This window comes from Salvelinus namaycush, chromosome 21 (assembly GCF_016432855.1).
Source record: "Salvelinus namaycush isolate Seneca chromosome 21, SaNama_1.0, whole genome shotgun sequence".
Taxonomy (NCBI): Eukaryota; Metazoa; Chordata; class Actinopteri; order Salmoniformes; family Salmonidae; genus Salvelinus; species Salvelinus namaycush.
Genome location: NC_052327.1, coordinates 10,369,088 through 10,385,001, shown reverse-complemented (window position 1 = coordinate 10,385,001; position 15,914 = coordinate 10,369,088). Strand labels below are relative to the sequence as shown.

The following is a 15,914-nucleotide window of genomic DNA, read 5'->3' as shown; positions in this document are numbered from 1 at the left end:
GTAGTAACATTAACATGATGTCTTCTAATTGCAGTCGCTGTACTCATATTATACAGGAGAACGATCGCCTTACGGCGAGGATAGCTGTGCTGCAAGCCCAGCTTCAGACGCAATCGTTAGGCAAGGGTAATTTCAGTGTAGGAAAGGATGAAACAGCATCTGTGCCACCAGTAAGTACAGATAGTAACATTAGTATAAATCCCCCCGCACAGTCCCCGCAGCCGGACAACTTTCTCATGGCTTCTGGAGGGAAATGCTGTAGGAATGCTCAACTGGTGTCGCTCATTCAGCCGACAGAAACTTTCAACCGGTTTTCCCCATTAAGTAGCGAGTCGGAGTCTGAGGCCGAGTCTTCTCTTGTCTCTACTCCTCCCGTTACGGGGTCTGAGACGCCAAAGGCTCCCACCATTAGCTCTGACAAATTGAAAACCCTAGTCATTGGCGACTCCATTACCCGCAGTATTAGACTTAAAACGAATCACCCAGCGATCATACACTGTTTACCAGGGGGCAGGGCTACCGACGTTAAGGCTAATCTGAAGATGGTGCTGGCTAAAGCTAAAACTGGCGAGTGTAGAGAGTATAGAGATATTGTTATCCACGTCGGCACCAACGATGTTAGGATGAAACAGTCAGAGGTCACCAAGCGCAACATAGCTTCAGCGTGTAAATCAGCTAGAAAGATGTGTCGGCATCGAGTAATTGTCTCTGGCCCCCTCCCAGTTAGGGGGAGTGATGAGCTCTACAGCAGAGTCTCACAACTCAATTGCTGGTTGAAAACTGTTTTCTGCCCCTCCCAAAAGATAGAATTTGTAGATAATTGGCCCTCTTTCTGGGACTCACCCACAAACAGGACCAAGCCTGACCTGCTGAGGAGTGACGGACTCCATCCTAGCTGGAGGGGTGCTCTCATCTTATCTACCAACATAGACAGGGCTCTAACTCCTCTAGCTCCACAATGAAATAGGGTGCAGGCCAGGCAGCAGGCTGTTAGCCAACCTGCCAGCTTAGTGGAGTCTGCCACTAGCATAGTCAGTGTAGTCAGCTCAGCTATCCCCATTGAGACTGTGTCTGTGCCTCGACCTAGGTTGGGCAAAACTAAACATGGCGGTGTTCGCCTTAGCAATCTCATTAGGATAAAGACCTCCTCCATTCCTGCCATTATTGAAAGAGATCGTGATACCTCACATCTCAAAATAGGGTTACTTAATGTTAGATCCCTCACTTCAAAGGCAGTTATAGTCAATGAACTAATCACTGATCATAATCTTGATGTGATTGGCCTGACTGAAACATGGCTTAAGCCTGATGAATTTACTGTGTTAAATGAGGCCTCACCTCCTGGTTACACTAGTGACCATATCCCCCGTGCATCCCGCAAAGGCGGAGGTGTTGCTAACATTTACGATAGCAAATTTCAATTTACAAAAAAAAAAATGATGTTTTCGTCTTTTGAGCTTCTAGTCATGAAATCTATGCAGCCTACTCAATCACTTTTTATAGCTACTGTTTACAGGCCTCCTGGGCCATACACAGCGTTCTTAACTGAGTTCCCTGAATTCCTATCGGACCTTGTAGTCATAGCAGATAATATTCTAATTTTTTGTGATTTTAATATTCATATGGAAAAGTCCACAGACCCACTCCAAAAGGCTTTCGGAGCCATCATCGACTCAGTGGGTTTTGTCCAACATGTCTCTGGACCTACTCACTGCCACAGTCATACTCTGGACCTAGTTTTGTCCCATGGAATAAATGTTGTAGATCTTAATGTTTTTCCTCATAATCCTGGACTATCGGACCACCATTTTATTACGTTTGCAATCGCAACAAATAATCTGCTCAGACCCCAACCAAGGAGCATCAAAAGTCGTGCTATAAATTCTCAGACAACACAAAAATTCCTTGATGCCCTTCCAGACTCCTTCTGCCTACCCAAGGACGTCAGAGGACAAAAATCAGTTAACCACCTAACTGAGGAACTCAATTTAACCTTGCGCAATACCCTAGATGCAGTTGCACCCCTAAAAACGAAAAACATTTGTCATAAGAAACTAGCTCCCTGGTATACAGACTTATCTCTTCAGTAGGTCATATGATTGAGTGTAGTCTGGCCCAGGAGTGTGAAGGTGAACGGAAAGGCTCTGGAGCAACGAACCGCCCTTGCTGTCTCTGCCTGGCCGGTTCCCCTCTCTCCACTGGGATTCTCTGCCTCTAACCCTATTACAGGGGCTGAGTCACTGACTTACTGGTGCTCTTTCATGCCATCCCTAGGAGGGGTGCGTCACTTGAGTGGGTTGAGTTACTGACGTGATCTTCCTGTCTGGGTTGGCGCCCCCCCTTGGTTTGTGCTGTGGTGGAGATCTTTGTGGGCTATACTCGACCTTGTCTCAGGATTGTAAGTTGGTGGTTGAAGATATCCCTCTAGTGGTGCGGGGGCTGTGCTTTGGCAAAGTGGGTGGGGTTATATCCTTCCTGTTTGGCCCTGTCCGGGGGTATCATCGGATGGGGCCACAGTGTCTCCTGACCCCTCCTGTCTCAGCCTCCAGTATTTATGCTGCAGTAGTTTATGTGTCGGGGGGCTAGGGTCAGTTGGTTATATCTGGAGTACTTCTCCTGTCTTATCCAGTGTCCTGTGTGAATTTAAGTATGCTCTCTCTAATTCTCTCCTTCTCTCTTTCTTTCTCTCTCTCGGAGGACCTGAGCCCTAGGACCATGCGTCAGGACGACCGGGCATGATGACTCCTTGCTATCCCCAGTCCACCTGGCCTTGCTGCTGTTCCAGTTTCAACTGTTCTGCCTGCGGTTATGGAACCCTGACCTGTCCACCGGACGTGCTACCTGTCCCAGACCTGCTGTTTTCAACTCTTAATGATCGGCTATGAAAAGCAAACTGACATTTATTCCTGATTATTATTTGACCATGCTGGTCATTTATGAACATTTTGAACATCTTGGCCATGTTCTGTTATAATCTCCACCCGGCACAGCCAGAAGAGGACTGGCCACCCCTCATAGCCTGGTTCCTCTCTAGGTTTCTTCCTAGGTTTTGGCCTTTCTAGGGAGTTTTTCCCAGCCACCGTGCTTCTACACCTGCATTGCTTGCTGTTTGGGGTTTTAGGCTGGGTTTCTGTACAGCACTTCGAGATATTAGCTGATGTACGAAGGGCTATATAAAATAAACTTGATTTGATTTGAAGAAGGCTCAAGGCTGTAATCACTACCAAAGGTGCTTGTTTTTTTGTTGTTGTGTATTTTACCCCCCTTTTCTCCCAAATTTCAATCTTGTCTCATCGCTGTAACTCCCCAACGGGCTCGGGAGGCGAAGGTCGAGTCATGCTCGGAGTTGGGGCGGCAGGTAGCCTAGTGGTTAGAGTGTTGGACAGGTAACCGAAAGATTGCAAGATCGAATCCCTGAGCTGACAAGGTAAAACAAAATCTGTCATTCTGCCCCTGAACAAGGCAGTTAATCCACTGTTCCTAGGCTGTCATTGAAAATAAGAATTTGTTCTTTACTGACTTACCTAGTTTAATAAAGTTAAAATTAAATGCAAAAAAATGCGTCCTCCGAAACATGACCCGCCTAACTGCACTTCTTAACACCCGCCGACTTAACCTGGAAGCCAGCCGCACCATTGTGTCAGAGGAAACACTGTTCAACAGATGACAAAGGTCAGCCTGCAGGCGCCTGTCCCGCCACAAGGAGTCAATAGAGCGTGATGAGCCAAGTAAAGAGCCCCTGGCCAAACCCTCCCCTAACCCAGACCCCGCTGGGCCAATTGTGAGCCGCCCTATTAGACTCCCAATCACGACCGGTTGTGATACAGCCCCGGGATCAAACCCAGGTCTGTAGTGATGTTTCTAGCACTGCAATGCAGTGCCTTAGACCGCTGCGCCACTCGGGAACCCCCTGCCAAATGTTCTTGAACAAAGTACTGACTAAAGGGTCTGAATACTTATGTAAATGTGATATTTCTGTTTTGCAAAACTTTCTAAAAACAGTTTTTGCTTTGTCATTATGGGGTATTGTGTGTAGTTTCATGAGGGGAAAAAAACAATTTAATCACTTTTAGAATAAGGCTGTAACGTAACGAAATTTGGAAAAAGTCAAGAGGTCTGAATACTTTCCGAATGCACTGTAAAGTGTATATCAGGTCCGGGTGGGAAGCCCTGGGTCCATTTCTTAACGGGACCTCTAACTCCCATCACAATTTATCCTCATCATTCAGATCAGGTATCTACATTTTCAAATCGCAGATCCTCCAAAAATCTGTGTTTTAATAGATTTCAGCTGCGTTCTAACTAAACAAATTGACATTTAAATCCTGAGTCCACTCAGTGCTAAAGAAAGTAGGAAAATATGCATCAGTTCAAGGGGGTGCTATGGTAGATGTAGTTTTTTTTACCCTATGTCATTATACATCACATTAAATAATTATCATATTAATCTGAACGATATTATAGACTTAATATGCATGTACTGGACAGTGTTGATGAAATACGAATGCTATAAATGTGTTGGAAAAATGACCTGCTCCCAACATGCATCATTAATTCATTATGAATAAGATTTCTTTCATTTTATTCTTCATTAATGGAACCACAATGTTCAGTTGAAATGACATATGCACTCGTATTTGCACGCACCAACAGAAGGGACATCTTATTGGTAAAATATATAAAATATGTATTTTGGGCTAACTCACCATCTCAGTAAGTGGAAACTCAAAATGCATTACTTAGATCGCTAAATATACAGTATGCTGCTAGTTTGCTGTGTAATTGATAGCCTAGTTACCGTGACTCAACAGTCACGTGGAATTTGACTGCGCTCATGAGTAGTGACCGCAGGTGTGGTGTTCATACCGTCACTGTAACAGCCCTTTACCCACCTTGAAAAAAAACACTCCACCTTTTTGGAATGAAGAACCTGTAAAAACCCCTTGCCTATTCCAATAAAGTGTGAGAGGGAGAGTCAGTTAGTGAGTATAAAACCAGATCCCAGGTTAGACTCATGTGGTGACTTATTTCAGAGACTCACCTCCACTATGTGTGAGGAGAAGCCTGCCTGAGACATCTGCAGACCGAACCCCGTCCCGTTAGGGTTCACTCCTGTGGAGAACAGTGAAGTGACAGCTAGTCTACGCACTTCATTATAATAATCATCGCAGTCTGCTACAGAATTGTTCTATATTGCCACCATTATAAACTTCACAATTCCATTCATCTCTAGAGACAGATTTTCATTTAAAAAAATGAACATCTGTTGCAGAATGTTAAACGTTGTTCAAATTCAGACCTCCAGAAGTAAATGTAGCTAGCTAGATGTATTTCTGGGTGTTTCTGAGATTCCAATCCCTTGAACACTTGATCAGTGAAACCAAAGGGTCATTAAAGGAAAATACCCTCTAGACTGAAGATCCTCTCTCCCAGGGCATCCACTATGTCCTTTAGCGCCGACTCATCAGTCACGTTGAAGAAGTGTTTGTCGTCAGGATCGCTGGCGATATACTTGATCTCTTTCAAGAAGGCCTCTGGGTTTATCCCACGCCGATTGTAGTAGCCCAATACCTGGTGGTACATAACATTAGATGTCAATACCAAACAGAGGATCTGGAAATACCATAGAACGTCAAAAGAATACTAGGCTCATGATCTGGAAATGCTATAGAACATTGATAGAATAGTAGGTAGATGCTCTAAAAATAGAGAATATCAATTCAAGCACAGGATATGGAAACGGTATAACATGTAAGTGATAGACCAAGACGTGGCAGAAGGAACAGAGAATGGGACTACAGTGTTCCAGGGGAATATAAAAAGGGACAGACTGACTCACAGCGATGGCATACATGGTGATGTTGTCCGCCTCACTGTCCTCCATGGCCTTCTGCAGGTCAGGGCTGTCGTGCGATTCACCATCCGTGATCACGAGCATCACTTTCTTAGCCCCTTTCCGACCTCCCCGTTTAAATCCCTCCGTCCTTTGAGCGAATACAGGTTTTTTTTTCTCAGTCAACTCATTAACCGTTATGAGTAACTATCGGTTAGTTCGCCATTCAATCATTATGGATAAACAGTATTTGCAACTTTACCTCAACACACTGCACAACCAATTCAGCAACAAAGTGCTTTATTTTGCTCCCTGTTTCGAAAGGCACCTCTATGGAAAATGATACTGAGAAATGTGGGATTAGGATGAGAGTTATGACCAGTGTTGAGCAGCTCTCCATACCGTGCCACATTGATGCCCAGGGCCGTGCGTGTCTCCTCCCCTCCCCGTTGGTTGATGGTCTTGGCTGCTTCTACCACCTCCTCCACAGAGCGAAAGTCATTCAGGGTGAACTCATGGACCACCCTCGACCCATACTGCACCACTCCAACCTGTAGAGATAGGAGTATGATTCACTTGCCCCTGTTCGGAGACTAAGATGGCCATTGCAAATATTTAGATTTTGTGGTCAATTAACCATTTCTTTATGGATTTTGATGTGTGCTTGGGGTTATTGTCTTGCTGGAAGGTACAGCATAATTTTGGACCTGACTGTATACACTCACTGGCCACCGCATGTACCATAGAATAATTCACATTCAGGTACACATACTGTCTATCAGAATCAGATCAGAATCTCAGGTAACACACCTGGATCTGACCTGGCCCAATGTAGAACTTCTGTAGAATGTTGATGAGGAAGTCCTGCACCTCGTACCAGGGGTAAATGGAGTTGGACCCGTCCAGAACAATCATTATGTCCATGTAGGTCTCGCACCCTGGAAGAAGCAATTAAAAACAATTGTAACAGTGAGTAACTCTGGGAAGCCGTGGTCTTATGAGGTGTATGTGAGTGAATGTTTGTCAGAGTAGATTTTTTTTTACTCTGAAAGGCCGGCGAGATGGTTTTGGAGAACTTGAAGCTTTCGTTAACCCTGGAACAGATGCCTGTGCTGTAGTAGGAGCTCCCACATTCGTACGACCACAGAGGACCACAGGTCTGGAACACAAAGCCATTGATGAACCACCTTCAATTGGGTTTAACACAGACCACAGTACATTTCAATGTAATATTTTCAACAGTCAACATCAATTGACACCCACCACAAAGCTGTTGTCCTTAGGGTTGGAGGTCAGTGTCATGCCCAGCCTCATTTTGTCCTTGCGCTCTGACACATTGTTCAGGGATACCTTTCCTTGAAGGAATTAATGAAAGCAGACAAAGAAACAACATTTAAAAAATTGCATTGAATGAACCACAACATTAGACAAATTCAACAACATCAATGAAATCACAGTCAAGCTGATGCTATGATACTATGTTTAATGCATCATCGAGATGCCTATATGGGTAATTCATACTGTAACTGTCCATAATGCATAACTCCCACTGGGCATAACAGGGTGTAGAGTTTCCTCTGCATGAGTTGGACTTGAATCAACAATGTGAGATCTCAATCTACACCACACAGTGCTGCCAGGTGTTTCTAATCCAACTGAACACCTGGTCGGAGAGCCAGCTTCTGGAGGAAATCGTATTCTGTAAAGTATGCGAAGGTGTGCTGTGATTTGGAGGGAGAACAGTTCAGTATGGAATCTATCTATCTCATTCAGTCATACCTAGGTTGAGTCTGGTGCAGTTGGTGTTGGGACTGGTGTCCATCGGGCATTTGTATATATCGCCTGTCTGGTGTTGGCCACTGGTTTCAAAGGGAGCTCCAACTAGTAGCCTGGAATGAGAAAAACATCAACGGATGAGGACTGATCTTCATTTCTATGTCAAAAAGAGAGAATACCCTGCTGAAAAAAAACAGCATAGACCATTATACATTTCAAGATGGTCCATGCTGGTATTTGCTGGTCCTTACTGGTCTATGCTGGTCAGTTCTGGATGGATGCTGATAAAGCTGGTCTGATCAGTATGGTCAAGCTGGTCGAGCTGGTCGAGCTGCTCTGACCAGCATGGTCTAGCTGGTTATGCTGGTTTTTCTGGTGACCAGCCCTCGCTGTGTTTTGGGCACTGGTGACCAGCCTTCGCAGTGTTTTGAACACTAGTGACCCGCCTTTGCTGTGTTTAGGACACTGGTGACCGCCCTTCACTGTGTTTTGGATACATACCAGCTTATGCTGGTGATGCTGGTATACTGGTGACCAAGCTGGTCCATCATGGTCTAGCTGTTCATGCTTTGGTCTAGCTGGTCATGCTTTATCATCAATTCTAAGATGGCTCATTAGAATGTAATGTGACACCATGTACTGGAATGTGCTGGTACAAAAACAGACCATACAGTTTGAAGAGCTGATTGGCGTAGGAGCTAGCCTAGCTGCTAACTAGCTACCAAGCTTTCAAGGTTTCCTTGACAGGTTGAACACAGCCTGGAAAGCGGTTAGCCCTTGTGGCTGAGACTGTGAATTGTCCTAGGCTTGTGGCTGTCTAAATCCCTGTTGTTTGTGGCTGTTTAAATCTGCCCTGCGACCTGCCCTGTCTGGAACTGCGTGGAGTACCAAATGTTAGCCAACTTTGCTACCATGGCATCTAAAGCCAAAAGACAGTGTTTCTCTTTCACAGGTGAAGGATCTTTTAAACGAACAAAAAGAGTTCTACAAGCAGTTGTTACAACAACAGGAACATTGCTTCAAGAGCTTTGTCCAAATACTGATGGACTCAACTAGTTCTCCCAGGAAGAAGTGGATGTCCTTAAAGAGACTTGCAGCAAGATGACAAGTCCTCTTGAGATGACATCAGTACTGTCTGTGAATAATTATTAAAAATGTCTGAGAAAAAAGACTAGAGGGACAATCCAGGAGGAATAACATTGTGGATGGCATACTAGAGTCTTCACATGAGAACTGTGTCGAGTCTGAGGCGCAAGTAAGAAAAATGATTACTGAAAAGCTGCAGATGGATCATGCGAAGATTGAGGTGGAAAATGTAACCAGCCTAGGTGACAGACCCAGGTCGATAGTGGTCAAGTTCCTGAGGTTTAAGGACACGATTTCTTTGATGATACAGCAGTAGCAAGACAGGGATTTAACATGTACAGAAAAGACAGGAATGCCTATGGGGGAGGTGTTGCTGTATACAGTAGGTTCAGAGACATATTCCTGTAAAGCTTAGAGAGGATTTCATGTCAAATGTGGTTGAGGTGTTGTGGTTGCAAGTTCAGCTGCCTCATCTAAATCTTCTTCTCTTGGGGTGCTGCTACAGGCCACCAAGTGCTAACAGTCAGTATTTGGATAATAGGTGTGTAATGCTTTATAATGTATGTGATGTTAACAGAGAGCTCTATTTTCTGAGTGATCTAAATATTGACTGTTTAGCAGCTATCTGTCCTCTCATGAAGAAGCTTCTAACTGTGACTAATGCCTGTTATATTTCCAAGGTTATAACTCAACCAACTAGAGTGTAAACCAATAGTGTTGGATCTGTGACATCCACTTGTATTGATCATATCTTCACTAATGCTGCAGAGCTTTGCTGCGAAGCAATATCAGTTTCCATTGGCTGTAGTGATCATAATATTGTGCCAATATCAAGGAAAGCAGAAGTGCCAAAGGTTGGGCCTAAAGTAATTTATAAGAGATCATGCAAAATGTTTTTTTCTCAGGATTATTTTGTTGATGATGTAAAAAATGTATGTAGGTCTGATGTGTATGAGGAAGTGAATCCAGATACAGCACAGGAAGTATTTGTAAAATTATTCATGCCGATTGTTGAAAAGCATGCACTTGTTAAGAAACGAACTGTGAGAACTGTTGGAACCCCTGGATTGATAAGGAATTGAAAAATTGTATAGTTCAAAGAAATTATGCAAAAGAGGTGGCAAACAAGTCAGGCTGCTCAGCTGACTGGTTGACACGTTGTAAGTTGAGAAATGTTGTGACTTAACTTATCGAAAGAAGAAGAAATTATACTACCAAACAAAGAGAAATGACATAAAACACAATAGAAAAATACTTTGGAGTACCTTAAATGATATCGCGAGCACAGAAAACTCAATTAATCTCCATCGTTCATTGAAGTTGGTGGGTCATTTATAACAAAACCTTTTGATATTGCCAATCATTTCAATTACTATTTCAATAGTAAAATGGAATAACTCAGAATCTAAATGACAACACTGAACGGTGAATCATCATATTTTTGCATAAAATGTATAATAATGAAAGAGAAGGATTGCTGTTTTGAAATTGGTCAAGTTAGTGTGAATTTGGTCAAGTTAGTTAATGATAAGTCACCGTGTACTGTATATCTTGATGGGAAACACCATTATCCCAGAAACCCTAGACCCACTCCAATTTGCATACCTCCCCAACAGATCCACAGATGATGCAATCTCTATTCCCCTCCACACTGTCCTTTCCCACCTGGACAAAAGGAACAGCTATGTGAGAATGCTATTCATTGACTACAGCTCAGCGTTCAACACCACAGTGCCCTCAAAGCTCATCAATAAGCTAAGGACCCTGGGACTAAACACCTCCCTCTGCAACTGGATCCTGGACTTCCTGACGGGCCGCCCCAAGGTGGTAAGGGTAGGTAACAACACATCCGCCCAGCTGATCCTCAACCCTTAGGGATGCGTGCTCAGTCCCCTCCTGTACTCCCTGTTCACTCATGACTGCACGGCCAGGCACGACTCCAACACCATCATTAAGTTTGCCGATGACACAACAGTGGTAGGCCTGATCACCGACAACGACAAGACAGCCTATAGGGAGGAGGTCAGAGACCTGGCTGGGTGGTGCCAGAATAACAACCTATCCCTCAACGTAACCAAGACTAAGGAGATGATTGTGGACTACAGGAAAAGGAGGACCGAGCACCCATTCTCATCGACGGGGCTGTAGTGGAGCAGGTTGAGAGCTTCAAGTTCCTTGGTGTCCACATCAACAACAAACTAGAATGGTCCAAACATACCAAGACAGTCGTGAAGAGGGCACAACAAAGCCTATTTCCCCTCAGGAAACTAAAAAGATTTGTCATGGGTCCTGAGATCCTCAAAAGGTTCTACAGCTGCAACATCGAGAGCATCCTGACTGGTTGCATCACTGCCTGGTACGGCAATTGCTCGGCCTCTGACCGCAAGGCACTACAGAGGGCAGTGCGTACGGCCCAGTACATCACTGGGGCTAAGCTGCTTGCCATCCAGGACCTCTACACCAGGCGGTGTCAGAGGAAGGCCCTAAGAATTGTCAAAGACCCCAGCCACCCCAGTCATAGACTGTTCTCTCTACTACCGCATGGCAAGCGGTACCGGAGTGCCAAGTCTAGGACATAAAGGCTTCTCAACAGTTTTTACTCCCAAGACATAAGACTCCTGAACAGGTAATCAAATGGCTACCTGGTCTATTTGAATTGTGTCCCCCCCCCCCCCCAACCCTTCTTTTTACGCTGCTGCTACTCTGTTTATCATATATGCATAGTCACTTTAACTATACATTCATGTACATACTACCTCAATTGGGCCGACCAACCAGTGCTCCCACACATTGGCTAACCACGCTATCTGCATTGTGTCCCGCCACCCACCACCCGCCAACCCCTCTTTTACGCTACTACTACTCTCTGTTCATCATATATGCATAGTCACTTTAACCATATCTACATGTACATACTACTGTCTGTATGTAGCCTCGCTACGTTTATAGCCTCGCTACTGTATATAGCCTGTCTTTTTACTGTTGTTTTATTTCTTTACTTACCTATTGTTCACCTAATAGCTTTTTTGCACTATTGGTTAGAGCCTGTAAGTAAGCATTTCACTGTAAAGTCTACACCTGTTGTATTCGGCGCACGTGACAAATAAACTTTGATTTTATTTTAATCACCACGAAAACACACCGAAGTCACCACGAAAACACAGCGAAGGCTGGTCACCAGCAAAACCAGCACCTATGCTGGACCAGCCTATGCTGGTCTATGCTGTTTTTCTTCAGCAGATTAGACAGAGTGTGGGGGTGTCCGAGACTCTTTCTCAATTAATCTTTCCTTAATTCCTCACATCCTCTCTCCTCACCTTCTTCTTAAAGGGCTCCTGAGTGGCGCAGCGGTGTAAGGCATTGCATCTCAGTGTAAGAGGCGTCACTACAGTCCCAGGTAAAAAACCAGGCTGAATCACATCAGGCTGTGATTGGGAGTCCCATAGGGTGGCACATGATTGGCCCAGCATCATCTGGGGTAGGCCGTCATTGTAAATAAGAATTTGTTCTTAACTGGCTTTCCTAGTTACATTTTTTTATTAGACTTTGAACTGACGCAAGGAGATAGGATCCAAGGAATCAAGGAAAGACAAATTGAAATAGAGCCTGGAATGACTAAAACAGCAAAGGATGAAGGCAAATATTTTCTATGTCAACAAGAGAGAATAGACAGAGGACAGTGTGGTGAAGTACTAATTCAGTGAGAGGCGTGGAGGCCATTTGCCCTGTCAACCTCAGGCTTTTACTATAAATATTACCGTTATTACAAACATAAGATGGAGTCTCCTGGAGTCCACACTTCAGTGGTATTTAAACCTACAGTATGACAGCCAGAGACAAGAAGGCCTTATCTACTGGTATTCCAGCCAATTTCCAGAGGAGCTGCTAAAACGATCAGCGGTGAGCCTGTTATTAAAGTTAGAACCGAGCTATTAGTGTCAAAAGGAGAGGGTAATAGTGCTAAATGGGGCCTTGGGCAAAATGGTGCTGGGGAAATGCCTGAATCACATTGGAGTTTGATGCCATACCAAAGAAGACCTAACCAGCAATCTGCTCACTTATTTAACATTCAGATCAAATGGGCATTCAGTAAATTCCCAGCTCCTGCTTTTCCCTAGTCTCTCCCTAGTCTCTCTTTTTCTCACCCTCCTGGTTTTGACCCTTGCCTGTCCTGACTCTGTGCCCGCCTGCCTGACCCTGAGCCTGCCTGCCGTCCTGTACCTTTGCCCCTACTCTTGGTTACCGACCTCTGCCTGACGTGACCCTGAGCCTGCCTGCAGTCCTGTACCTTTGCCTCACTACTCTGGATTATCGAACCCTGTCTGCCTTGACCTGTCGTTTGCCTGCCCCTGTTGCTGTAATAAACATTGTTACTTCAACACAGTCTGCATTTGGGTCTTAACTGAAACCTGATATTCTAATTATGTTGTCATTTCAGATCAAGTGTTTGAACGAACTATAATTCTACATACAGTTAAAGTTGGAAGTTTACATACACTTAGGTTGGAGTCATTAAAACTAGTTTTTCAACCACTCCACAAATTTCTTGTTAAAAAACTATAGTTTTGGCAAGTCGGTTAGTGCATGACACAAGTCATTTTTACAACAATTGCTTACAGACAGATTATTTCACTTATAATTCACTGTATCACAATTCCAGTGGGTCAGAAGTTTACATACACTAAGTTGACTGTGCCTTTAAACAGTTTGGAAAATGATGTCATGGCTTTAGAAGCTTCTGATCATCATTTGACATCATTTGAGTCAATTGGAGGTGTACCTGTGGATGTATTTCAAGGCCTACCTTCAAACTCAGTGCCTCTTTGCTTGACATCATGGCAAAATCTAAATAAATCAGCCAAGACTTAAGAAAAAATTTGTAGACCTCCACAAGTCTAGTTCATCCTTGGGAGCACGTTCATCTGTACAAACAATAGTACGCAAGTATAAACACCATGGGACCACGCAGCCGTCATACCGCTCAGGGAGGAGATGTGTTCTGTCTCCTAGAGATGAACGTACTTTGGTGCAAAAAGTGCAAATCAATCCCAGAACAACAGCAAAGGACCTTGTGAAGATGCTGGAGGAAACAGGTACAAAAGTATCTATATCCACAGTAAAACAAGTCCTATATCAACAAAACCTGATAGGCCGCTCAGCAAGGAAAAAGCCACTGCGCCTAAACCACCATTAAAAAAGGCAGACTACAGTTTGCAGCCGCACATGGGGACAAAGATTGTACTTTTTGAAGAAATGTCCTCTGGTCTGATGAAACAAAAATAGAACTGTTTGGCCATAATGACCATCGTTATGTTCAGAGGAAAAAGGGGGAGGCTTGCAAGCCGAAGAACACCATCCCAACCGTGAAGCACGGGGGTGGCAGCATCATGTTGTGGGGGTGTTTTGCTGCAGGAGGGACTGGTGCGCGTCACAAAATAAATGGACACATGAGGAAGGAAAATTATGTGGATATATTGAAGCAACATCTCAAGACATCAGTCAGGAAGTTAAAGCTTGGTCGCAAATGGGTCTTCCAAATGGACAATGACCCCAAGCATACTTCCAAAGTTGTGGCAAAATGGCTTAAGGACAACAAAGTCAAGGTATTGGAGTGGCCATCACAAAGACCTGACCACAATCCTATAGAAAATGTGTGGGCAGAACTGAAAAAGCGTGTTTGAGCAAGGAGGCCTACAAACCTGACTCAGTTACACCAGCTCTGTCAGGAGGAATGGGCCAAAATGTACCCAACTTATTGTGGGAAGCTTGTGGAAGGCTACCCGAAACGTTTGACCCAAGTTAAACAATTTAAAGGCAATGCTACCAAATACTAATTGAGTGTATGTAAACTTCTGACCCACTGGGAATGTGATGAAAGAAAATAAAGCTGAAATAAATTATTCTCTCTACTATTATTCTGACATTTCATATTCTTAAAATAAAGTGGTGATCCTAACTGACCTAAGACAGGGAATTTTTACTAGGATTAAATGTCAGGAATTGTGAAAAGCTGAGTTTAAATGTATTTGGCTAAGGTGTATGTAAACTTCCGACTTCAACTGTACATACGAGATGAGTAATGCAAGATACGTAAACATTATTAAAGTGACAAAAAGTATTTCAGATTGATTAGCAGTCTTTTTTTTATGTTCCTGATAAGTCGATATTTCATTTGAGGCGGGAGTAGAGAACGTACACGCAGCTGTCTGGTGTCAGACTCATTTGACACAATAACAACATGAGCTCAACTGATGGGTATGCTACAAAGTAGGATCAATGAGTTAGCAAGCTAACTTTTACAAACAACCAGAAATAACAGTTGATTTTCTGGTTTGGTTCATTAAGAAAGCTAAATATAGATACAGTGCATTCGGAAAGTATGAGGACCCCTTGACTTTTTCTACATTTTGTAACAGTACAGCCTTATTCTCATCAATCTACACACATCACCCCATAATGACAAAGCAAAACAAAAATGAAATGTAACAATTACATAAGTTTTCAGACCCTTTACTCAGTACTTTTTTGAAGCACATTTGGGGGTGATTACAGCCTTGAGTCTTCTTGGGTATGACGATACAAGCTTGGCACACCTGTATTCAAGGTGTTTCTCCCATTCTTCTCTGCAGATCCACACAAGCTCTGTCAGGTTGGATGGGGAGCGTCTCTGCACAGCTATGTTCAGGTCTATCCAGAGATGTTCAATTGGGTTCATGTCTGGACTCTGGCTGGGCCTTTCAAGGACATTCAGAGACTTGTCCCGAAGCCACTCCTGCATTGTCTTGGCCCTGTGCTTAGAATCGTTGTCCTGCTTCACAGTAGGGATGGTTTCCTCCAGGTTTCTGCCAGGTTTCCTCCAGACGTGACGCTTGGCAATCAGGCCAAAGAGTTCAATCTTGGTTTCATCAGACTAGAGAATCTTGTTTCTGATGGTCTGAGACTCCTTAGGTACCTTTTGGCAAACTCCAAGCAGGCTGCCATCTGCCCTTTATTGAGGAGTGGCTTCCATCTGGTCACTCTACCATAAAGGCCTGATTGGTGGCGTGCTGCAGAGATGGTTGTCCTTCTGGAAGGTTCTCCCATCTCCACAGAGGAACTCTGGAGCTCTGTCAGAGTGACCATCGGGTTCTTGGTCACCTCCCTGATGAAGGCCCTTCTCCCCCGACTGCTCAGTTCGGCCGGGCAGCCAGCTCTAGGAAGAGTCTTGGTGGTTCCAAAC

General features: G+C 44.1%; 1 protein-coding gene across 1 annotated transcript in view; it reads right to left on the bottom strand.

Moving 5' to 3' along the window:
• itga11b (integrin, alpha 11b) overlaps positions 1-15,914 on the bottom strand; it is a 133,566-nt gene that overhangs the window by 55,692 nt on the left and 61,960 nt on the right. The window contains exons 4-11 of the mRNA XM_039017178.1: positions 7,613-7,722; positions 7,097-7,188; positions 6,878-6,992; positions 6,644-6,771; positions 6,236-6,384; positions 5,840-5,984; positions 5,406-5,571; positions 5,042-5,112 (exon numbers count right to left, since the gene is read on the bottom strand). Coding sequence (XP_038873106.1) covers positions 5,042-5,112; positions 5,406-5,571; positions 5,840-5,984; positions 6,236-6,384; positions 6,644-6,771; positions 6,878-6,992; positions 7,097-7,188; positions 7,613-7,655 — 909 coding nt within the window. The 5' untranslated portion in view covers positions 7,656-7,722. The remainder of the gene's footprint in view (positions 1-5,041; positions 5,113-5,405; positions 5,572-5,839; positions 5,985-6,235; positions 6,385-6,643; positions 6,772-6,877; positions 6,993-7,096; positions 7,189-7,612; positions 7,723-15,914) is intronic.